This window comes from Giraffa tippelskirchi, chromosome 7, assembly GCF_054371585.1.
Source record: "Giraffa tippelskirchi isolate mGirTip1 chromosome 7, T2T-mGirTip1v1.2.pri, whole genome shotgun sequence".
In the NCBI taxonomy this organism is placed as follows: domain Eukaryota; kingdom Metazoa; phylum Chordata; class Mammalia; order Artiodactyla; family Giraffidae; genus Giraffa; species Giraffa tippelskirchi.
This window is the reverse complement of record NC_137281.1, coordinates 44,847,999-44,874,666: the sequence shown is the minus strand read 5'-3', so window position 1 is coordinate 44,874,666 and position 26,668 is coordinate 44,847,999. Positions and strand designations below refer to the sequence as shown.

Sequence of the window (26,668 nt, the reverse complement as noted above, 5' to 3'; positions counted from 1 at the left end):
TTTTTCCAGTAGTCATTTGCAGAAGTGAGAGTTGTACCAGAAGGAAGGCTGAGCACTGAAGAACTGATGCTTTCAAAATGTGATGCTGGAGAAGACTCCTGAGAGCCCCTTGGAGAGCCAGGAGATGGTTAGAGAGCATCACTGAGTCAATGGATGTTAATTTGACCAAACTTCGGGAAATACTGAAGGACAGGGAAGCCTGGCGTGCTGCAGGTTATGGCGTCACAAAGAGTTGGACACGACTGAGTGACTGAACTGAACTGAATTTAATTTGTCACGTATAGCTAGTGGACAACTGTGGAGCTAAGATCCTACGTTCTTTGTGGCCAAAAACCTAAAACACAAAACAGATGCAATATTGTATAAATCAATAAAGACTTTGAAAATGGTCCACATTAAAAAAAAAATCTTAATAGAAAAACATTAGTTCAGCTTATTGTGTTGAAGATTCTTACCCACTTATCTCTGTATCCATAACTAACTAAAGAAATTAAACTGCCTTTTAAAAGAACTGTCAACTGTTTACTTTGCAGTGTGAGGACCAGTTTTTTACTCTGGGAAGAAGAATAAGTACCTGGGTATTCTGAAAGACATGATAATAATTGTCAGTTTAGTCTGAGAAAAAGAAAAAGAAATTTAATTCTTTCATCTCTGTGATGGAACAGAGTACTATAAACCTTCGAAAAACTGTTCTAAAGTAGTTGACATATGCCAGTCTAGATTCAGTTCAGTTCAGTTCAGTTGCTCAGTCGTGTCTGACTCTTTGCGACCCCATGAATCGCAGCATGCCAGGCCTCTCTGTCCATCACCAACTCCCAGAGTCTACCCAAACCTATGTCTATCGAGTCAGTGATGCCATCCAGCCATCTCATCCTCTGTCGTCCCCTTCTCCTCCTACCCCCAATCCTACCCAGCATCAAGGTCCTTTCCAATGAGTCAACTCTTCACATGAGGTGGCCAAAGTATTAGAGTTTCAGCTTCAACATCAGTCCTTCCAATGAACACCCAGGATTGTTCTCCTTTAGGATGGATTGATTGGATCTCCTTGCAGTCCAAGGGACTCTCAAGAGTCTTCTCCAAAAAAAAAAAAAAGAGTCTTCTCCAACACCACACTTCAAAAGCATCAATTTGTGGCACTCAGCTTTCTTCACCGTCCAACCTTCACATCCATACATGACCACTGGCAAAACCATAGCCTTGACTAGATGGACTTTTGTTGGCAAAGTAATGTCTCTGCTTCTAAATATGCTATCTAGGTTGGCCATAACCTTCCTTGCAAGGAGTAAGCATCTTTTAATTTCATGGCTGCAATCACCATCAGCAGTGATTTTGGAGCCCAAAAAAACAAAGTCTGACACTGTTTCCACTGTTTCCCCATCTATTTCCCATGAAGTGATGGGACCAGATGCCATGATCTTAGTTTTCTGAATGTTGAGCCTTAAGCCAACTTTTTCACTCTCCTCTTTCACTTTCATCAAGAGGCTCTTTAGGTCTTCTTCCCTTTCTGCCATAAGGGTGGTGTCATCTGCATATCTGAGGTTATTGATATTTCTCCCGGCAATCTTGATTCCAGCTTGTGTTTCTTCCAGCCCAGCGTTTCTCATGATGTACTCTGCATATCAGTTAAATAAGCAGGGTGACAATATACAGCCTTGACGTACTCCTTTTCCTATTTGGAACCAGTCTGTTGTTCCATGTCCAGTTCGAACTGTTACTTCCTGACCTGCATACAGGTTTCTCAAGCGACAGGTCAAATGGTCTGGTATTCTCATCCCTTTCAGAATTTTCCACAGTTTATTGTGATCCATACAGTCAAAGGCTTTGGCATAGTCAATAAAGCAGAAATAGATGTTTTTCTGGAACTCTCTTGCTTTTTCAATGATCCAGCAGATATTGGCAATTTGATCTCTGGTTCCTCTGCCTTTTCTAAAACCAACTTGAACATCTGGAAGTTCACGGTTCACGTATTGGTGAAGCCTGGCTTGGAGAATTTTGAGCATTACTTTACTAGCATGTGAGATGAGTAGAATTGTGCAGTAGTTTGAGCATTCTTTGGCATTGCCTTTCTTTGGGATTGGAACAAAAACTGACCTTTTCCAGTCCTGTGGCCACTGCTGAGTTTTCCAAATTTGCTGGCATATCGAGTGCAGCACTTTCACAGCATCATCTTTCAGGATTTGAAAAAGCTCAACTGGACAGTCTAGATTAGAGTAACTTAATTTATTTTAGGGAAAAATATTACTCATCCATTTATAGTTAGACAGGAATAAAGTAACTTTTAGGAAATGTCATTTTAGTGTGATTGTTTTTCTATTTTAGGACTCTTTTATAAAGAATAATACAGTCTGCTTTCTGTATCTGCAGATACAGAACCTGCAGATATGGAGGGCCTACTGTACTAGCCATTTTTGATAAGGGACTTGAGTCTTTGAGAATTTTGGCATGCATGGCAGGTCCTGGAAACATCCCTGTGCAGATTGAGGGATGACAAGAAAACATTGATTCCAGACTTCTTTAACTTAAGTGGAATGTTCATGAAATAATTACTTGTTTACTATTTTCATGTCATATGAGGATGCAATTCAATTTTGAAATGTTAAACATATCTCTGACCTGTACAATATATAAGATGAACACATTGCTCTGAAGGCCAGGTGCAAATTAGTCATCTATGAAAACCAAGATTCTGGCCTCTTTAGAAATGAGTTATCTTTGGATTTAGCAAATGTGTACAACTCTTTGTTACATGTTTGCTTAATTTTTCCCTATTGAACTGATTTTTGAGAGTATACTTAGTTTTTTGGCTACTCTTTTTTTTTTTTCTGTATCTGATATTGCCTTATAACACTTACTGACATTAACAGGGATGTGCTAAAGACTTCTTATTTGCCAGTTAGCTGAATTCTTTCCTCAAAAATGAAAATACCCCTTCATGCGGGGTGGCTTCCTACCTAGGCTGGAATTATTTACCCAGAGTTGTTTCTACGTTTTCACAAGTTTTATGCTGCAGCTAAGTTTAGAAAGAACAAAATTGTGGGATAAGGAAACCAAAGAAGTTTAAGACCTTCAGCTCAAGGGAAATAGATAACTACAATTCATTCTTTTTCTTGTCTTCAATTGCAGTCAAGTCAACATTGCTGCTGTATCAAAGTCCAACCACAGGTCTCTTTCCCACTAAAACATGTGGTGATGATAAGAAGGCCAAGATCCATGACAGTCTGTACTGTGCTGCTGGTGCCTGGGCTTTGGCTCTTGCATACAGGTAAGCTGGTGTGTCTTCTATTTGTAATAATAATTATTAATTAATGAATTATAATTAATTAATATTATTATTGCAAGTAATAATATATTGCCTCTACTGGGTAATAGGGTTTTGTAGGCCCAAGACAAACTGGACAGCTATCTTTTGGCTCTGCTGCTGAGTCACTGTGTGACCTACAGTTGTTCACATCTCCTTTTCAGCCTCTAAACCTTTCAGTTTTCCTGAGGGTTTACATTAGATAAATTGTAACATTTTATGACTTTGTGACCAGCATTTCTCATCTCTAGATTTGTAAATCAGCTTTAGTCTTTAATAGAATGAATTGCCCATTCTCATTGATTTGTTTTGACCATAGAGGAAATTGATAGTGAGTGATGATGAAACTAGAGCCTAGAGTAGTTAATAGAGTTGTCCCAAATGACACACCTAGTTAATGATAGAGCCAGGACCAAAACTCCTCTCCTTCCTTCCCCCAGTTTAGTGTTTTTCTAACTGCACTTCATTGGGATATCACTAAGTCAGAAAATTCTTACAAAGTAAAAGAAAAATAAACCTTTTCACAATACAGAAGTTCTCTTTTTTCATTATTGATATCTATTTCTTTATTTTATTTCATTATTAATATATATGGATAGCATCCAATGTAGGTCTTGACTTGTAGGCAATAGTGATACATTTTAACTAAAAAATTAGATTAAAAAATTATATTTCTGAATATTAATTCTCCAAAGGTAGTAAATACATGTGCCTCTGATTTGAAGATTGTATTCTTAACATGAATATTTTTACTCTGTCTTAAATCATTGATGTCTTTCACTGATGTTAGGTAGATACTTCCTGATGTGACATATCACCCATATCTACTTCTTATCAAGCTGTGTAGATGGCTCTACCATAAATAAAGTTAGACAAAGCCAGATTGTGGCCACTTATAAGACAACTTGCCTGGGCTCTTAAAAATGTAATCATAGAAGGTTAGAAAATAGGTATGAAGCTGGCTAGATTATGAGAATCAAATGCAATGTGTGAACCTTGATTGAATCATGCATTAAAAAAACTAAAGTATATTTTGGGGATAATTGTATTATATTTGATATACAGTGTATATTAGACACTGCTGCTGCTAAGTCACTTCAGTCATGTCCGACTCTGTGCGACCCCATAGACGGCAGCCCACCAGGCTCCCCTGTCCCTGGGATTTTCCGGGCAAGAACACCGGAGTGGGTTGCCATTTCCTTCTCCAATTCAGGAAAGTGAAAAGTTAAAGCGAAGTCGCTCAGTCGTGTCCGACTCTTAGCAACCCCATGGACTGCAGCCTACCAGGCTCCTCCATCCATGGGATTTTCCAGGCAAGAGTACTGGAGTGGGTTGCCATTGCCTCTTCCGATATTACACACTATGTCTATGCTATTAGCTCCTTGGTGTGATAATAATATTATGGTCATGTAGGCAAATGTCCTTGTTTTTAGGGGATACTTTTGAAATATGTATGGTGTTAGTGCAGAATTAGTACAGAGAATAAATTATAGATAAAGAATTCAAGCTAATTTTATCAGCTGTTGAATCCATGTGAAGAGTAGAGTTTTATTCATTGTAGCAGTTGTGTAGCTTTTGTATAGATTTGAAATTTTTCTAAATAAAGTGTTCAGGGAAAATTGCTTAAAAAAATACAAGAGTACAGGCCCTTTCCCAGCAGCCTTCAAAAATCTGATAGAGAATTTAAAGTTCTTTCTTTGCTGGGGACACTATCTATTTACTGACTCCCTGGATAATTTATCTTATTTAGTTAAGGTAACAAGTTTCTGTTTTCCTAGCAAACAAAATGTCTTCTGTTTGGAGAAACACAAGGGTACATACCACAGAATTAGGATGAAGCCCTTTTTAATTCCACAGTATTAAGCTGTGATATTTGGTTAGATAATCCGCATGTTGTAAAATTAGTAGAATTCTGTTTCCAGAATTCACTTATAAATGCTGATGAAACTGTATAGATAACATTTGGAAAAATTTGTCAAAAATTAAGCTGTCAATATTTTCAGGGATTTATATCTATCTCTTATTGGTAATGAATGCATAATAGGAAGTCATTAATTTTTAAAAATGGAAGTAGTTTGATTTTTCTAATTGCATTAGTTTTCAATCAGTCATGTAAACAATCTTTTGAAACTTCAGTTCTGTTTGAATGTGTATATATGTACATGTGTACTGAGGACTTAAAATAATTATTTTATGCACACTTATATTTCATTTACATTAGGAGCATGGTTTGATTTAATTTAATTAAATAATTGGATAAAAGCAAGCGGCAGTGAAGTAACTTATTTGCAAAATACACTTTGACATAGTTTGTTTTTCTTAAATGCAATATTATAGTTTCGCTTTGTAATTTTGTTTTATTTTAGAGGAGGAAAGAAATGCTTACTAATATGTTTTACTTTTTAAGGTGTCTTTTACACATATCAAGTTGTAGTCCTGAATATACCTTTGTTTAAAATTATATCTAATTATAATTATAATGTATCTATTTATATTACTTTATATATAATTATATCTATATTGCATTATAATTCTGTATGAATATAATTATAATTAATATAATTAAAATTTATATTTAGTTATATAATTATAACTATTATAATTATTTTATTTTATAAATAATTATATTCTTTTACATGATTTAGGTTAAAATTGTCTCTAAAACTAGTCAATTGTACAAAATCTTTTAAAAGAAAAATTGAACCTATGCTTTGCATGTGTGCTCAGTTTCTCAGTCATGTCCAACTCTTTTATAACCCCATGGACTCTAGCCCACCAGGCTTCTTTGTCCATAGGAGTATCCTGGCAAGAATACTGGGGTGAGTTGCCATTTTCTCCTCTAGGGGAACTTCCTGATCCAAGGATTGAAGCTGTGTCTCCTGCAGCTCCTACATTGGCAAGTGGATTCTTTACCACTGAGCCACCTAGGAAGCCCCGAACCTGTACTTTATGCTATACTAAAAAGTATTATGTAGAGTTTTTGCATTTTTTGTTCTTTCTAAGATAACTTCTAGAAAAAAAGCATGACTTTAAATTAGGGTTTAAATACGGAATTTAGTTTTCTTTATTTTATATGTTTGAGAAGAGTAGGGTTGTTTTTCAAAGAATATTGACTTGAAAAAGCACTTTAGACTGTTTAAATGTGATATGTTAGAAAAACTCAAGGTGAGATATTGGTAAGATACTTTGCAGTACTGTCTAAGAGAGAGAGAGGAATACTTCATGCGAGAAGTTGGCCTGTTCCCTCTCAGTGTCAGATTTGTTGCTATTTTAGGAGTTAAATATAACAGGTGGCCCTAGCTTAGTCCTTGTAAACAGTCAAGTCACATGACCAAACAGTATTCTGATTTTATTTTCCTTGGAACTTGGCTGTGGGGAAATAATGCACCAGTGATGGGATTTAAGTGCTTTTAGTTTTTCACTAGTTATGTATTTTTAAGTTTTGATTTAGACATAAACTTAAGACTTCATATTATAGAAATAGTCAATCAATATCTCCACATGGCTTGTGATCAGTTAAAGTTACTTATCTGTTTTTTTTTTATTAAACATTTTATTGAGATCATATTAAAACTTGAATGTACATCAGTAAAGCTTGTTAAGGAGAGTATTGCCAGTTCTTGGTAGAAAATAGAGGAATTATCTTGGATGAAAAGGTTCATTTTAAATCTTAGGAAAGGAAATAGATATATACTAGTTGCCTAAATGTTTTTACTCAAATGCAACTGTTCTTTCATTTTCTAAGTCAGAAAAGAAACATTCTTCTGGTTACCACTATTATTTGCTAAGGAAAGGAGAAATAAAAACGTCATTAAAATAGAAGAATTCTTTATTGTGGCTAAATTATTGTGGGATATTTTAGTCTTGGTTTAAAGCTTGTGGAAATTAGGGGCAGAGAAATTGCAGTCAACGTAATTTTAGAAAAATTGGATTTTGTTTCTTTCTGAATTATTTCTTTGTCTTTTATGAAGTGGGAATTATATGCAGAACATTTCATTGAGTTCATTTTACTCCAAATGTGCTGTTTCCTTCATTTATCAGTGCCAAGTCCAGTGTTATCCACTCCATAATTTGCCTGTTAATACTTGGTTCTGACATCATGGGAAAAAAGATCACAGAGCAGAATCATACTAGTTATACTTTAATGCCTGCATATGAAAAGAAGAATGATGTTCTAATGACAAATAACTTACTTTTTATTGACATTCACCATACTATATTAAAATGATCATCGTTCTTTCTGCTACTGGTATATGAGATCTGTAATTGAAAAAAGAAGTAATTATAGTTTACTTTTTATGGGAAACAGGTAGTGTTTTTTGTCAAGTGAGGATGATAGCTAGATATTTTACTTATGATTTAGTAAAATAATGAATAAGCTACTTTTATTTTTTAAAAAGTAGGTAACATCTTTTTTGAACGCCACTGATCAGTAATAAAAAAGGAACTTAAAGATCAAAAACATCTTAACCTAATTTAATATTTAAATGTCAGCTGTGGTGATTTTTTTGGTTTTTTTTTTCATTTTAAAAGCAGGAGTTGTGAACTGTGGTCAATTGATTTTAAACTAAGACCTGAGAATATAAAATACATCATCCTGAATGCATTTTTGTTTGAAGGCCTTGGTGACTGAAGTCCCTATTGTGGCATTATTAAACACATAGCAGAGGAAAGAAGACATGGGCCTACCTTAATCTACACTTTTTTGGATCCAAGTGATCATCGCATAACCTAAAGGGATTGGTATTTAAAATTGCCTGTGCTCTGTAAATGGTGAATTTAAAAAATCCATTGGTAGATTTTTCTAATATTGAAATATCCTTTAAAGTTTCAGCCAAGTCAGTGTTGAAGATATTATACACTATTTTTAACACAATTGACTTACTTCCTTAAGACAAGGGGAAATTTGCATAATTTCATCATGAGATTTTTTTTTTAAGCATTTCTACATCTGCTGGGAAAATGGAGTTTCACTGTTACAGAATTAGTAGTTGTCACCAGAACATAGGATTAGCCAGATAGTTAAATACTTAATTATCAAAAGCTCTGCTTCCTTTCCAAATGTATTTCCAATTTGTTTCATGAGTTATCTCTCTCACCCAGGCGCATTGATGATGACAAGGGAAGGACCCATGAGCTGGAGCACTCGGCTATAAAATGTATGAGAGGAATTCTCTACTGCTACATGCGTCAGGCCGATAAGGTAAAACACTGTAGTATGGACTGAAATTCTCACATCGTTCTGAGGGATTAATTTAACCAGTATAGCAATAGCATCTTCTGAAGAAGGATGTACTTTCAAAAGGTAAAGCCACGTCCTGAGGCAGTCTGGATAGATTAGAACAGCTCTGCCTTCCCAGCCCAGGGTTTTGAAATACTGAAATTGAAGAAATACCTCAAGCAAGATTGACTGGAAACTGTTATTTGAGCTTGAATTTGTATTTTGCATCTGGTGTTTGCTCAGATAAATAGTTTCTCTAGAACCTCATGATATGCATAATTATAACCAATATTGTATTAAATAAGAAAATCCATTTCAAAATTCCTTTTGTATATGTCATTACTCTAACTGAACTTCAGTTTAGAAATATAATAATTCATTCATTTATATATAAAGAGGGCACGAATTAAAGGCTTAGAAAACAGCAGACTTGACAGGATTATTTTGGAAATTAAACAATGTACATAATGAAACTTTTTAAATTATAAAGCTCTATACAAATATAATGTGATATTCCCCCTGCTTACCTACATCTCTGTGTTTCCAGGTCCTAATATATTGTAGTACATGTTAATAAATTTACGTCATGATTCCTCAACGACCACTCCCAGGTTTGATGATTTATTAGTAAAGATGCACTTTAGTAATTAATGCAGGCAATTTTGATCACTTAATATTTTTTGTATCTTTATCATATGGATATTATATTAAGTTTTTGTGAAGCACATTTTTTAAGACCTGACCTGAAGTCAAAAATGCAAAAAAAAAACACAAAACCTGTATATTATGTCACCAAAATATGGCAACAAAAAAAATTAGTTTGCAGAAAGTAAATTTATTCACAAGTTGATAATACAGAAATATGAAAAACCTGTAATTTGTCTACTGAGATTTGACTTTATAAATCATTATTATAAAGGCTTTTCAATGCTTGAAATAAAGTAATATATCATATTGACATTTAATATTTGAATTAAATTTGTATAACATACTGAAGTAATTGTGATTAAAGTTTTTTTTCCTAAGTGTTAGAAGTTTACTATTTGTTTCACATTTATCATTTCATGAATGCTTAATGTGTATAAATTAACTTTTCTCTCAAGGAAACATTGTGTGAGCCATGAATTTCATGTGCTTGCTAACCAAGTTGACATACTTAAGTTATAATTGTTTATCAAAAGGAAGAAAATGATGTACCATAAATTTTTTTCTTTGTGACTTGTTTAATCTTGTTAATGTCCTTTTCTAAATATTATTCAACTTTGATAACAAGTATTCATAGTATGATATTCTTTTGAATACAACTTGAATATAATTTAAGCTGTCTTTGAATTCCTTAAATTACAAAGGATTATCATTTTTTGCCTCACGTGAGTTGTAAGAAGGTACAGATCACATTGTTACCATACATTTAAATGTGTAATTTTCTCTTTTGGCCCTCCCTTAAAACTAAAGTAAAACATATTTGTAATATTCATGTGCTGTTTGACCTTAAAGCTCATCTTCTGAAGTAAAATCATGACTTAGTGAAAATTTTTTGCTTCTCATTGTAAAGCATGCTTCCTGATATATTTTCTAATAATACTACCTAAATGGAATGTTTTAATTTATTTGAGTGAATAGTTTTCCTTGATTTGAAGAATATAGAACAATCTAATTTCTATTATTGTCTTTCTGCTTGTATTAATTTCTACTTACTAACATTAGTTATTTTTTACCTCTAGGTGTTCATATACCTATTTTTATTAATACTTCTTAAAGAGGAGCATTCAGATTTCAAAATCAATTCAATCACAGTTCATAGTTCAGAGAATAGGGATCTGCTTTACAGTGGGCTAGGAATGTTGCTGTCCCTAATTGTCTGTTTAAAAAATTTATTTGTTGAAAATGCTACCTAAGTACTTTCTAATTCATGAGAAATCATTAAATTTTTATAAAATTTATTCTTCCTGGATTCCCTTAAGAGATGATTTTCCTACCTCGGTGTATATTTTAAGTCTATAAATTAAGAATGGATGACAAAATACTCAATACCTTTTCCTGAATGATAAACTTGCTTATTCACAATGATAAAAATTTTGAGGAAAAGTCTAAATAAAATTCAAGAAGGAAAAAACATTATTCTAGATTTCTTTTAATCTAGAAATTCTTACTTCAATAAATAATTCTTTATTTTTACTTGCCATATGCCAGATATCATACAATACTAATTAATATCCTCTTGATTTTGGCTGCTCTCAAGAGTACTTTTTGTCTATATTTTGTATACAATATGCTTCATTAATTTTCAAAGCTTATTGAATTTGGATCTTTTTTTCTCTGAAATTTTAAATTGTCTTTTTACAGCTTTAAGACTCAAAGCATAATTATATAATTCACCGTTTGATCATCTTTGATCATTTAATAGTTGCCTTTCCTCTGGCACAATCATTGAATATAAATTCTCATGCTGGGTACTTGTGTGTCTTGAAGACAAATGACAAACACTGCTTTGTCAACTGCAGGAATCACTTTATTAAACTAATAAAACCTTATCCATTTAGATACTTATCAAGTGGGGAAAGTATATTTTGTTTTAATTTAACCACACTTTTGTGTTAAGAGCCCAGGAAAATGTACAGTGCTTTGAGATAATAGTCATGGTACTGTGAAAGTAATGACCACATTGATTTCTATATTTGTGTAGCCTGAGACTGTTACCAGCAGTTTCAGACACTGATATGGGGTAGCTGTCTCACCTTTTCTGAGTTAACACTGGATAGCTTGGTCACTACATAGATGGACTGTGTATAACCATACCTTTACCCTCATTTCTGATTATCTGCTGATAGTTCCTGGGTTTAATTTTGTTGATTTCAACCTGAGGGAGGGCTTGCAGGTAGCTCAGTGATAAAAGTGAACACCAGCCAATGCAGTAGTTACAGGAGCTGTGGGTTCGATCACTGGGTCAGGAACGTCCCCTGGAGTAGAAAATGGCAACACAATTCAGTATTCTTAACTGGAAAATCCCACAGACACAGGAGCCTGGTGGGCTGCAGTCCATAGGGTCCAACAGAGTTGGCCACATGTGAACATGCATGCATAACATAACATATGTGTTTATGCAGGGCTCTTGGCGGAGTGGAAAGGTGTGTTAGCCCTCTAGTACAGCACTGTCAAATTTTCTGTGATGATCTAAATGTTCTCTGTTACTGTATTGAACAGTACAGAAACCACTAGTCACATGTGGCTTTTGAGCACTTGATATGGGGCCATTGTGACTGAAAATTTAAATTTCTAAATTTTATATAATTGTCTGTATAGTCAAAGCTATGATTTTTCCAGTATTCAAGTATAGATGTGAGATTTGAACCATAAACAAAGCTGAGTGCTGAAAAACTGATGCTTTTGAACTGTGGTGTTGGAGAAGAATCCTGAGTTCCTTGGACAGCAAGGAGATCAAACCAGTCAATCCTAAAGAAAATCAGTCCTGGATATTCAATGGAAGGACTGATGCTGAAGCTGAAACTCTGATACTTTGGCCACCTGATGTGAAAAACTGACTCATTGGAAAAGACCCAGATGCTGGGAAACATTGAAGGTGGGAGGAGAAGGGGATGACAGAGGATGAGATGGTTGGATGGCATCACCGACTCAATGGACATGAGTTTGAGCAAGCTCTAGGAGTTGGTGAAGGACAGGGATGCCTGGCATACTATAGTCCATGGGGTCTCAAAGAGTTGGATGTGACTGAGCAAATGAACTGAACTGAACTGAATTTAATTTGTCACATATAGCTAGTGGCTACCATATTGGAGAGTATAACTTCTCAAAGCTTGAAAGATGGTAGGAGATAGAGAAAACTAATAAAAACAAAACACTGGAGAAATAAATAAGGGATAAGCACCTGATATGGGAGTCCAGAGGAAGAAATTTTAGTTGGGGTTCAGAAGGGACTTTATTAAAGAAGATCTTTTTAAGATAAGACTTTAAGGATGAGAAGAAATTTGAAGATGGAAAAGAGAGTATGGTTCTATGTGTTTCCTTAGCCACGTGAAACAAGGCGAGATCATGAATACTCAGATACTATCATCATTTATGTCTTTTCAAAGAGAGAAGAAAGTTATTGCTTTTACCTAGAACTATGTGTAATTCTATTCATTCTCTGTCCCTATTCATCTTGTACTTCCAGGGAACTAGTAGTAGACATACTTGGCATATTAACTTTATTAGCAGATGTTTGCAAAATTGAATTAATATCTGCTTGTCCTTGGAGTTTGTCTCTTTTTGTCATTTAATACTTAATTAGTATTCTAAAATGATTAAATTTTATGTTGAGTTAATAAGTAAAAATATGGCCTATATTCTCTTAGAATTGGTGCCTTAGTAATGAGAGTATATGTGGTGAAAGAAATGAAAACATGTTGACAGGAGCATGGTTACAATTTGTGATCCTTGGAGAAAGAAAAAGCATTTGGCGTTTTGAAAACTTATTGAATTAGAATGTGGCCTGAAGCACTCTTTCACTGAGTGTCATGTAAGCATTTCCAAATAGCAGTACAGTGGGATACAGTCTCTGAAATCCAGTCCCATAGAAGAAACCATTATTTGACTCTAAAGTAAGATGCAAAACATTACAAAACCCAATGCTAATAAATTAACAAGCTTCCTATTACACTTCAGTTGTTTGTGAAGTATCAGTTAAGTATTTAACAGTCATGTTAACTCTATTACATTAATAATCATGAGTTTGTTTCTTTAGAAAAAGTAACATTCTGCTTTGTTCTATCCTCTGTCTATAAGCTGTAGCTTTCCCCATTAAAAAGTCTCTTGAAAAATATATAATCTCTGATTTTGGATGAGAATGTGAATTAGTAGCATCATTTAAATTTTATATTTTATTCCAGGTCCAGCAATTTAAGCAGGATCCACGGCCAAAAACATGTCTTCACTCTGTTTTCAATGTACATACAGGAGATGAGATCCTCTCCTATGAGGAGTATGGTCATCTTCAGGTAAAAAGAGAAGACTACACATTTTCTTCTGCATTTTTACTCTATATCATAGAATATTTTACATTTTTTAAAAATTAGATTTTCATTTTTTAAAACTTGAATTGTTCAAAATGGAAGTAGAGAATCAACCATGAAATGAAGAAATCCCAGTGGAACTGAATTAGTTATTGTGATTGAACATTAAGTATTATTGCGTTTTTGGTCCAAAAGCAAAAAGGGCAGCTGGAGGGATTATAATTCTACTATCTAGAAGAAGGCATCCTACAGCTCTTTCAGTGACAAAAGCTTGTGCTCATTATCAAATTTAGAGGAATTTCAACATTAGGAACTAGGGAATAAAAGACAACTGGCAGTAATATAGCAGCAAGTCAGAAGTTTGTGTTACGTGACAGTCCATTTTTAATAAATCAGCCTTCAATGATGCTAAAAACGTACCACTAAAATGATAATTCCAAAAGGCATTTATGGGTTCTTTAAGTTTTATATTATATTAAATTTTATATATAAATTTTATGTGCTAAGAATACACTGTTAAAGCTTCATATTTTGTTTTCATTTTTTCTCTCACATCTGTGTACCCCTTTGCCTTGTTTCTAGTATACAAGTATTATATATGCTATTTATCTTTAATGGATTTTCTTCCTCTTCATCATTTGGTTCTGTTATCTTTAGAATAGTATACTTACTATTCATATATTCCTTACTAAAATATGAGTATCTCCTTTTTATAGTTCCTTTCTCTCTAGAGATCTGAAACGTCTTACTTTAGAATGACTCCTCCAAACACAGAAATTTCAGTGTCCCCATTTCTATGCAGCAGAAACTCTTAATAGTTATTTGTAACCAGTTCTGTGGAGATTTAATGTTACATATGTAGTTGCTCAGCTGTCTCATAATTTTTCAAATAATTAGGTTTTCTGTACCTTTCACAGATATGATTACTATTTGACATAGGGTTTTTAGAAGATAATGATTCATTTATTTTTGTATCTCAGAATTTAAACTTAGTGCCTAGCACATAGTAGGTTTCAAATAAATGCTGGTCAACCTGTTATTTGGTCGTCCCATACATTTTGCCACTTACTGATATTTTCTCACAGAAGCCTCCTAAAAATCACAGCAGAGAGCTCTTTGAGATATTGCTGTAGTTGGCTGTCAATGGAAATGAAATTTCTTTGAGATCATTTCTGACAGGCCAGTGTCAGTGCTCTATGAGAATATTTGGGTGACCCAATAGGATGAAGCTCTTGCTTACTGTGTTCTGAGAAAAGTCACTCAAGAGTTAATGTTGATCTATTATAAAACACCTTAAACTAGAATCCTCCCACCTTTTTATGTGGCCCACTTGGACCTTGACAAGACCCTGAGACCTACTGGACTTTGAGTGCTGGGAAGTCGAGGCATTCAGGATAGTCCTGATTCCTGAGAGAGTTACCTCACTGGCAGGCCCTGGTGGCACACACTGCTTTGTCCAAGACATCTAGGACACAAATAATTTTCTGCCCCAACTTTCTGTCCGTTACTCAGAAAGGATTGGAGGAGAGTCAACGAAGGCACAGGGCACCAAGGCTGTTAGTGGATAATAATCTTCTGGGTTAGAATTATATGATAAGAAAATTATATCTTACCTCCTCTTTGTTTTTACCTCAAGTTAACTGTTTCCTGGCTGAATGAAAATTTTTCACTGCTTCTCATTTATTTGTTTATTGGTTAACTTTATTGAGATATAATTCACATAATATACAATTTGCCTATGTAAAGTATACAGCTCTTTAACATATTCACAAGGTTGTTCAGTCGACATTGCAGAACATCTTCGTCACCCCAGTACCTGTTAGCAGTCACTCCTCATCTCCTTCAAAGACCCCCACTCTAGGCAATTACCAGTCTACTTTCTGTCTGTATGAACAAACCTATTTTGTACATTTCATATAAATGGAATCATATAGCATGTGGTCTAATGTGACTGATTTCTTTCTTTTAGTGTAATGTTTTCGAGGTTTGTCCACGTTGTGCTATTTATCTTTCACTGCTTATTTTCTCGAGAAAATGTATATAGCCCATTCAGAATTCTATGAGAATCTTTACTTTTGGTTAAAGGGGACATTATTGTCTTCTTTTGTTTGTTTTGTTTAGAGCATATAATGTTTATCTTTAATAGACTAATAAACTAAAAGAAAAAGAAAGCCTCATTTTTAGAATACTTTTTTCATAAATATATTTTAAATGTTTGATTAATATGTTCCTACAGTTGCTTATATAAGTTCTGTATTCTCTGAATACAGGATGTGCTGCCTATTATTTATGGTGGCATAGTCCTAATGTCTTACTGCCCAATAATTTTTTCATTTACCCACACTTGAATTGGATTCACATTACGTAGCTGCCCAAGGGACAAAACTATTTCAAAGTAGAAGTACTTAAATCTACAGTTTCAAAATAAATCTTAGAAAGCAAATGTCACAAAAATACCCAAAATCAGCTGTTAATAACCATCACGGTGAATTTGAGGATTTTAGAGTTTTATATACAGAGCTGAGATTTTATTATGAACTAAATCCACAGCTCCTTTATTTTTCATAGGAAAGAAAACAGTTCTATATGCTACGACTAAGAGCAAATGATTTGTAATTTTAGCTTTTGTGTTTAACTTTGTAACATAGTATTTTTGTTGTTTTCTTTAATCTATTGTAGTGTTTGTTGGTTTTCAGATAAATGCAGTGTCCCTCTATCTCCTTTACCTTGTGGAAATGATTTCCTCAGGACTCCAGATTATCTACAACACTGATGAGGTATGATTTTCCCAAATTCTGTAGTACTAAATTTCATCTCTGAGAATGCCTTTTTTCTTTTACTTTTTAAAACTTATTTTTAATTGTGTAAATTGGGTTACTCTTAAATTCATATAGTCAGATAAGGGATTTTGAATGCTCAGCTAAAAAGTCTTTATATTATCAATGCAAAGCACTTTAAAAATAAACAAAATATGTAACAGTTGTAAAACTCTACTCCTATGAAGGCTACATTTCAGGTATTCTGAAATAAAACCTTGTAACTTTCAGAAATTTTAGTAACTATAAAAATAAAAGCCTTTCCAGATTTTCTCAGAATTATTGTCTTCTTTTCTTTTGTTGCTTTTTGTAACCCATCCTTTTAACAGTAAAAATTCATTTATCATGTTTTGTTATTTTTGTGTGACTTCAGGAGAGTTCTTTTTTCAAAAGATAAGTATCATGTTCTTATTATTATTAGGAAATTTGGAAATAACTGGATCACAAAGTTGAGAAATTTTTCATAGGCTCTAATGCCTGAACAAACATACAGACAGACCCATATGCTAACATATTTTGAGTTGTGTCACAGTTGAAGTAAAAAGCTATTATTATTGAGATGGTAAATACAGTGAGAAGGGCATCCCTGGTGGCACAATGGTAAAGAGTCTGCCTGCAATGCAGGAGAGGTGGATTTGATCTCTGGGTCAGGAAGATCCTCTGAAGAAAGAAATAGCCACCCACTCCAATATTCTTGCATGGGAAATCCCATGGACAGAGGAGCCTGGCGGACTATAGTCCATGGGGTCACAAAGAATCGGACACCACTTAGCAATTAAACCACCAGGATATACAGTGAGAATTCTATCAAAGAGTGGATATATTATATAGTTATATATTACTTATTATTTTTTCCTAAGATCCATGCATGGAGAACAATTTATCATACTAAACAGTAAAGTCATCACTGGGCTGCACTCAGGGTCCTATGAAATTGGTACATGTAGCCCTGCCCTCCAGTAGTTCATAATCATATACATCCATTGTGCCTTTTTAATACACATAAGTAAAACCTATTTAGAAATATAGCTAAATAATAAAGAAGCAATAATAATAATAAATAACAGTAACTACTTATGGTTTCTTCTGTTTTATTTATCAAAAAACTACATGTTTTCATTTCATCCAACTAGTTCTCAGTTTTTATAGAGTTGTGAAATAGTGGTGCTCAAATATTTTGGGTAAGGGAAGGGTTGGGAATCAGACCAATCTTATATGTATATTAACTACATACAAAGTTCACCTAAGTCAGTCCTTCTGTTTATTAATAGAGAGAACTCATTTATATCTGTTGGAGGGGGCAAAGTAATGAACTACCACATGGTATTCTGTGTTATGTTCTATGACGTACTCCATAAATAACCTAAGAGAAGATTAAAATAAGCAAGAACTGTATCATTCAGAATGGCTCCCGAGAAACTTACTTTATGTAACATTAAAGAACCTCACATACCCCCATCATTTCAGTTCAGTTCACTCACTCAGTCATGTTCAACTCTTTGTGACGCCTAGGACTGCAGCATGCTAGGGTTCCCTGTCCATCACCAACTTCCGGAGCTTACTCAAACTCATGTCCATCGAGTCAGTGATGCCATCCAACCATCTCATCCTCTCTTGTCCCCTCTGCCTTCAATCTTTCCCAGCATCAGTGTCTTTTCCAAGAAGTCAGTTCTTCACATCAGGTAGCCAAAGTATTGGAGTTTCAGCTTCAGCATCAGTCCTTCCAATGAATATTCAGGACTGCAAAAATATGAGATTTTACTTAGTGTTTAATTTTTCCTTCCTTTTTGTGGAAAGGCTTCATTACATGAAAAGATTCATAATTGTTCAATAAAAAAAGGGACCTTTTAGGCTTTAATGACCCCAAAACTATTAAGTCTTAAAGAACACTTTGAAAGTAAAGATTTACAAAGCGTGAAATGTTGTCTTTCCTTTCACATTTTGGATTTGCTCTTATTTTTTATTAAACTATTAAAAAATGTTAATAGTATGTTGTGTGTTAGATTATATCTACTAAATCATTATAAATGGAGATGAAAAAATGCCTGTATGGATTTTAATGTCCCTTTTCTAGTATTATGCTGTTATACGACTCTAATTTTAGTGTGCTTTAATGATTGGTCACAAGTCACAGTATCGTGTCAGTTTTGAAAACAGTAACCTCAAACATTTTTCTACAAGCTTAGAATTTAAGTGGAAATAGCATTAACTGGGGATAACACTTGGAGTGGTCATAGAACCAGTTGTACTGATGGAAATTTGTCGAATGATCCTGTGAACTCCAGTTCCTTTAGTTAAATATGTTTGAAGCCTTGTTTTTTCAAGAATGGTCAGATGATTATTTCTTTAGCTCTTTGGTGGAAGTGTAGGTTGTAATCCTTCTACATAAAAATACTATACAAATCTGTAGGTGTCTGTTCAACATGAAACCTGGAAAAGTCTTTTTTGCCAACTGTGTATCATGTGCCATTTACTTTTTAGTTTGCAAAGATGCCTTTTACCATCAAAACCCAGAAGATCTTTTCAAATGTTTTTAGATTGGATGACGTGTGGAATTAATTTCTTGCTGTATAAACTACCTGTTTCTGAATAACAAATTGTCTCAGAGCTTAGTGGCTTAAAAGAGCAAACATTTATTATCTCATAGTTTCAGTGACTCAGGAATTCAGGAGAAACTAACCAGGGTGTTGCTGACATGGAGCCTCTCATAAGTTGGATTCAAATAATCAGCCAGATTTACAGTTAACTGAAGGCTTTACTGAGCCTAGAGGGCCCTAGGATGGTTCACTCACATGGTTGTGGGCAAGAGGCCTCTCCATAGAGCTGCTTGAGTGCCTTTACTATATGTCAGGTGGCTTTTTTCAGAGAAAGTGATCCCAAAGAGCAAGATGGAAGTACAGTGCTTTTTTTACAACCTAGTCTCAGAAGTCACCCTTCATCATTTTACAGTATCCTCTATTACATTGGTCAGTCTTAAATCAGTGTGAGAGGGGACTGCACAGGGCATAAATAGTAGGCATTGGGTATGATTGGGAGCCAGCATACTAAGCAATGGTTTCTAGGTGACCTTTGTTAGATATTTTAAGATATGATTTTTTCTCTTATATACTGAGACTTTAATTTTAAAGATAGGTTTTTAACTTATTATTTAGTGAGTTTTGACTTTTTAACTTATTATTTAGTGAGTTTTGACTTTTGCTTTGTTTGCATGTTTTCTCCTTAAAATACTAGCAGACCTTTTTTTTTTTTTTTGCTTCTATTTATTGCATGGATACTTTTGTGTTACAGATTATCTTTTGATGTAAAATGGTTTTCAAGCTGAACTTGAGGGGTTTCTGTCTTTTAATAGTTAGAATAAATCTCTATCATTATTGAGGTGTTACCAGGTATTCTTAGTTCCTGCTTTTCCACAATGTACACACAAAAATGAATAGGTTACTCAAAACTATTTATGGATGTTTTCCTCTAAGAATAAAAAGGTATCATTCTTGTTTCTCAAATTTATAGGAAGCAATAATAATGATAATAGTACTAGCTAGCTCTTAACATAATAACATAACACTTAACATAATAGCATTTATTATGTGCTATCATTGTTCAAAGTGCTTTGCACATATAAAATTTTAATCTTTACAAAACTATCAACTTGATATAGTTATTATCTTCATTTCACAAATAATGAAAATAATGGAGAGTCAAGAAGTAACTTGTCCAGAGTCATGCAAATAGTCATTGACAGCACTGGGATTTAAACTGTGTGGTCTGGCACCAGAGTCCATTCATTCTATTGATAGTGTTCTATCTCTTCTTATTCTGTACAGATATGAGTGACAATGTCATGTGACATCTTCATGTTCAAGTATTGAGGGCAACCAGGCTGACTCAGAGTTTGCCTATTTATTCATGTTTTGCATGTTTACTCAGTCATGCATTCTTGCATGAACCATGCTTATTTGGCAAATATTTATTGAGTTTCTAAAATAGACCAAATAGAATATAGCAGTGAAAAAAGATATTAGTCTATAATGCCATGAAATTCATATTATAATAGGAAAACAGAATTAATAAATATTTAAATATAGGCTATAATGTCCAGAAGTGATGCATAATGTTTTTGAGTATGTTAGGGGGAAAACAGAAAATAAAACTATAAAACTGTTTTAAGTAGAGTTATCAGGACAGGCTTTTCTGAAAAAGAGCTATTGAACAAATACCTGGATTAAATAAGGAAATAAGTTATGCAAGCTATGGTAATTATTGGTTAATGTGTAATAGAAAGATGGCAAAAATGCTATTAGGTTTAAATTGCTTTATACATTTCTTAGGTAAATTGCGTTATGCTCATCTCATCTTTTACATGTTGTACGTTTTTTGTCTGATATGTTCATTAAGTTTGCAAACATTATTGTGAATTTATGTTTCTCGTTCTGTAAATTTCTTATTTATTAGTATGTATGTATGTGTGTGTACTTGTACCTGAATATGTATGTGTGCATTTATATGTATGTATAAATACATACACACACATGTATGTGTATTTGTTTTTATAAAATTACAGGCACATGGTTTGAGATTGTTGTACTTTTTAGTTGGAAATGCCCCATTTTAACTCCTATTAAATTTCTTTGTTAAAATTTATCTTGAGAGACCAGTTTCTTTTCATTAGTGTTTGTATGGCATTTCTAAAACTTTCATTTATTTTAAAACTGTGTTCTTATTTGTATCTGGTATCTTTTGTAAGCATCATATAGTTATTATTTTTTAAATCTAGTCTGGCAAACTTTTTCTTTTAATTGGAGTACTTATTTCATATACATTTAATGTAATTATTGATATATCTTGGTTTAAGTCTTTTGTCTTTCTGTTTGTTATTGTCCTTATCTATTCTTTGTACCCTTTTTTCCTTCTTCCATTTTTTTTTTGATTTATTGAATTTGTTGTTATACCAGTTGTTATATTATTTTTAGTGGCTACTTTAGAAAGGACAACAACTTCAGAGTCTACTCAAATTTATACTTTGACTGCTTTCAGTTCAGTTCAGCTGCTCAGTCGTGTCCAACTCTTTGCAACCCCATGGACTGCAGCATGCCAGGCTTCCATGTCCATCACCAACTCCTGGATCTTAATCAAACTCATGTCCATAGAGTCAGTGATGCCATCCAACCATCTCATCCTCTGTTGTCCCCTTCTCCTCCTGCCTTCAATCTTTTCCAGCATCAGGGTCTTTTCCGAGGAGTCAGTTCTTTGCATCAGATGGCCAAAGTATTGGAGTTTCAGCTTCAGCATTAGTCCTTCCAATGAATATTCAGGACTAATTTCCTTTCAGATGGACTGGTTTGATCTTGCAGTCCAAGGGACTCTCAAGAGTCTTCTCCAGCACCACAGTTCAAAAGCATCAATTCTTTGGTGCTCAGTTTTCTTTATAGTCCAACTCTCACATCCATTCATGAGTACTGAAAAAACCATAGCTTTGACTAAACAGACTTTTGTTGGCAAAGTAATGTCTGTGCTTTTTAATACACTGTTTAGGTTTGTCATCGCTCTTCTTCCAAGGAGGCAAGCGTCTTTTAATTACATGGCTGCAGTCACAATCTGCAGTGATTTTGGAGCCTAAAAAAATAACGTCTCTCACTGTTTCTATTGTTTCCCCATCTATTTGCCATGAAGTTATGGGACCAGATGCCGTGATCTTCGTTTTTTGAATGTTGAGTTTTAAGCCAACTTTTTCACTCTCCACTTTCACTTTCATCAAGAGGCTCTTTAGTTCTTTGCTTTCTGCCTTACAGATCATTTAAGAACCTTACCACATTTTAGCTCTACATACCTACTTATTACCTACTAGTGTGGTTTTGTTTGCATTTATTTTAATACTACATATATTTTTAAACTGAACAAAACCTCAGTATTATTGATGTTTACATCAATATTGAACTGTATATTCATTCGTATACATATATCTGTGTGTTAGTCATTCAATTGTGTCCAACTCTTTGTGACCCAATGGTCTGTTAGCCCACCAGGCTCCTCTGTCCATGGGATTCTCCAGGCAAGAATACTGGAGTGGGTTGCCAATTCCTTCCAGGGGATATTCCCGACCCAGGGATTGAACCCGGGTCTCCCGCATTGCAGGCAGACCCTTTACGGCTGTGCATATACCTACCCATGTAACATTATGATGATCACCTTTCTTTCCTGGGATATTCTGTCTGGGATCATTGTCCATTCCTTATTTATTGTTTTTTTTTAATATCTTTGTTTCCATTTTAATTTTGAAATATATTTAGGTTGACAGTTATTTTCTTTCAACACTTTTAAATATGTCATTATGTTGTTGTTAGGCTTCCATTGTTTTTGTTAATAAACCAGCTTGAATTCCATTGTATCTATGAAAATATTGTCTACTCGGTCTGCTTTAAAATTTGTATTTGATTTTTATTAGTTTCACTAAGATGTGCTAGGTGTGCTGTTCTTTGTATTTATCCTCCTTGGGGCATTTGGAAGTTTTCAAATATTCTAGTTTAATAACTTTGATAAGATTTGGGAAGTTCTCACCTAGGGTCTACTGAAATATTGTTTGTGCTCCATTTTTTTTTTCTTTTACCAAGCTACTTGTATATTCAACTCTTACACTTTAGGTCCCATATCTTTTTATCTCTTTTTTTTTCCTGTCCTTTTCCTATCCCTTTTTCTATTTTTATAAGTATGTTCAAACCAAAGAATGTTCAAACTACCACACAACTGCACTCATCTCACACGCTAGCAAACTAATGCTCAAAATTCTCCAAGTGAGGCTTCAATAGTACGTGAATTGAGAACTTCCAGATATTCAAGCTGGATTTAGAAAAGGCAGAGGAACCAGGGACCAAATTGCCCACATCCTTTGGATCATAGAAGAAGCAAGAGAGTTCCAGAAAAACATCTACTTCTGGTTTATTGACTATACCAAAGCCTTTGACTGTGTGGATCACAACAAACTGTGGAAAATTCTTAAAGACATGGGAGTACCAGACCACCTTACCTGTCTCCTGAAAAATCTGTATTCTGGTCAAGAAGCAACAGTTGGAACTGGACATGGAACAACAGACTGGTTCCAAATTGGGAAAGGAGTACGTCAAGACTGTATTTTGTCACCCTGCTTATTTAACTTATACGAAGAGTACATCATGGGAAATTCCGAGCTGGATGAAGCACAAGCTGGAATCAAGATTGCTGGGAGAAATATCAATAAACTCAGATATGCAGATGACACCACTCTTATGGTAGAAAGCAAAGAAGAAGTAAAGAACCTCTTGCTGAAAGTGAAAGGAAAGTGAAAAAGGCTGGCTTAAAACTCAACATTCAAAAACTAAGATCATGGCACCAGGTGCCATCACTTCATGGCAAATAGATGGGGAAACAGTGGAAACAGTGAGAGACTTTATTTTCTTGGGCTCTAAAATCACTGCAGATGGTGACTGCAGCCATGAAATTAAAAGACGCTTGCTCCTTGGAAGAAAAGCTATGACAAATCTAGACAGTGTATTAAAAATCAGAGACATTGCTTTGCCAACAAAGATCCATCTAATCAAACCTATGGTTTTTCCAGTAGTCATGTATGGATGTGAGAGTTGGACTATAAGGAAAGCTGAGTGCTGAAAAATTGATGCTTTTGAACTGTGGTGTGGGAAAAGACTCTTGCGAGTCCCTTGGACTGCAAGGAGATCCAACCAGTCAATCCTAAAGGAAATCAGTCCTCAATATTCATTGGAAGGACTGATGGTGAAGCTGAAACTCCAATACTTTGGCCACCTGATGCAAAGAACTGACTCCTTGGAAAAGACCCTGATGCTGGGAAAGATTGAAGGCAGGAGGATAAGGGGATGACAGAGGCTGAGATGGCTGGATGACATCACTGACTAAATGGACATGAGTTTGAGCCAACTCCGGGAGTTGCTGATGGACAGGGAGGCCTGGTGTCCATGGGATTGCAAAGAGTTGGACACAACTGAGTGACTGGACTGAACTGAACTTTGATTTGGAATTTTTTTGCTTTTTTATCTTCAGATTCATCATTTATATGTTCTAATTGACTGTAATCCAAAGTCTCTTATTTTAAATCAGCCTAAAATATGTGGTGGGTAAATATTGCTTTGACATGTAAGATAATTTTTTTATACTGCTTTATTCCATTTTCTAGTTTTTGTTGGGGATTTTCATATCAGTGCCCTTAGTGAATATTGGTGTATATTTTGTTGTTTTTGTTTCTTTGTATAACATCTTTGACTTTGGTATTAGTTTAATAAAAGCCTCATTCAATTGGTTACGAAGCATTTCTTTCTCTTTCCTAGAAGATCTTATGAAGGATTTGTGTTAATTCTTTTTTAAACATTTGGTAGAATTCATTGGTGAAGCTAGCAATTGTTGTTGTTGTTGTTTAGTCACTATAAGTTGTGTCTGACTCTTTTGCAACCTCCTGGACTGTAGCCTCTGAGGTTCCTCCGCCAGTGGGACTTCCCAGACAAGAATACCGTAGTCGATTGTCATTTCCTCCTCCAAGGGATCTTCCTGACCCACGGATCAAACCCGGGTCTCATGCATTGCAGGCACCATCTGAGCTACCGTGAAGCCTAAAGTTGACTGGGTTTAGGTTTCCTTGCTGTGAGGATTTTTGATTATTGTTTCAGTGTCTTACTATGTGTCTGTTCAGATTTTTGTTTGTTTTTGAGTCAGTGTTGGTAGTTTGTGTCTTTCCAGGACTTTGTCTATTTCATCTAGGTTATGAATCCTTTTTTTCCTCCAAAGTTGGCATTAATATCTCCTCTTTCATTCCTTAGTTTAGTAATTTAAATCATAGCTCCTCTTTTACTTGGTCAGTTTGGATAAAGATTTACCAGTTTTATTGATGTTTTCAAAGAATCAACTTTGGTTTTACTGATTGAGTGTTTTTCTATTATCTATTTCATTTATTTCCTCTGTGGTCCTTATTATTTCCTTTCTTCTGGTTTGAAGGGGTTTATTTTGCTCTTATTTTTCTAGTTTCTTAAGGTAGAAGATTAGGTTATTGATTTGAGATCATTATGCTTTTCAGATGCAGGCATTTGTGGTTATAAATTTCCCTCTTCAGCCTGCTCAGCTGCATACCATTATTTTTGTTACATTACAGTTTTATGTTCATTCATCTCAGTGTATTTTCTAATTTCCCTTGTGATATCTTCTTTGGCCCCTTGGTGTTTAGCAGGCTATTGTTTCATTTTCATATATTGGTGAATTTTCCAAATTTTCTTCTGTTATTGATTTGTAATTTCATTCCATGGTGACTCAAGAATAATTTGGGGTGATTTTAGTATAATTATTGAATTCAATAATTTGATATAATTATTGAATACAATTCTTATTATTGCCCTTTTCAACTCATTTTTTTAAATTTTGGTTCCTTACTATGATTTCTACATCTTTACTGATTCTCCCTATTAGTGAGATGTTGTTGTCACCAAATCATCTTCAGTTCTTTGTAGATGTGTGTAACTCTCCTTTAACCTTCACTTCCTAATTTTGCAAAGCTTTAAGTTCAGATGGAGGTGTGAGATTATGTCTCAGGTCTTTTCTAATTATGAGCACAACTGTGCGCTGTGCTTAGTCGCTCATTCATGTCCGACTCTTTGTGATCCCATGGACTGTAGCCCACCCGGCTCCTCTGTCCATAGGATTCTCCAGGCAAGAATACTGGAGTGGATTGCCATCCCCTCCTCCAGGGGATTTTTCCTGACCCAGAAATTCAACTGGGGTCTCTTGCATTGCAGGCAGATTCTTTACCAGGTAAGCTGCCAGGAAAGCACAACTGTACACATGTGCATATCCTTATGGCTTCCCAGAAATATATTGGGAATATATTCCCAGCCCACTATGGACTTCTCATGGCCCATCTTTTAAAAAGAAAGTTTTTACAATGTCTGCAAATCAATCAATGTAATACACCACATTAACAAATTGAAAAATAAAAACCATATTATTTCAATAGATGCAGAGAAAGCCTTTGACAAAATTCAACATCCATTTATGATAAAAACCCTCCAGAAAGCAGGACTAGAAGGAACATACCTCAACTTAATAAAAGCTATATATGACAAACCCACAGCAAACATTATCCTAAATGTTGAAAAACTGAAAGCATTTCCCCTAAAGTCAGGAACAAGACAAGGGTACCCACTCTCACCACTACTATTCAACATAGTTTTGGAAGTTTTGGCCACAGCAGTCAGAGCAGAAAAATAAAAGGAATCCAGATAGGAAAAGAAGATTCTCACTGTTTGCAGATGACATGATCCTCTACATAGAAAACCCTAAA

General features: G+C 34.5%; 1 protein-coding gene across 10 annotated transcripts in view; it reads left to right on the top strand.

The window, feature by feature from the left end:
* Positions 1-26,668, top strand: part of PHKB (phosphorylase kinase regulatory subunit beta) — a 203,830-nt gene that overhangs the window by 35,281 nt on the left and 141,881 nt on the right. For 9 of the 10 annotated variants that reach the window (XM_081507930.1, XM_081507929.1, XM_081507932.1 and 6 more), the window contains 4 exons: positions 3,124-3,262; positions 8,402-8,501; positions 13,406-13,513; positions 16,225-16,305. In XM_081507930.1, coding sequence (XP_081364056.1) covers positions 3,124-3,262; positions 8,402-8,501; positions 13,406-13,513; positions 16,225-16,305 — 428 coding nt within the window. Of the gene's footprint in view, positions 1-3,123; positions 3,263-8,401; positions 8,561-13,376; positions 13,514-16,224; positions 16,306-26,668 lie in introns of all 10 variants that reach the window. The other variant, XM_081507936.1, reaches the window with a different exon arrangement.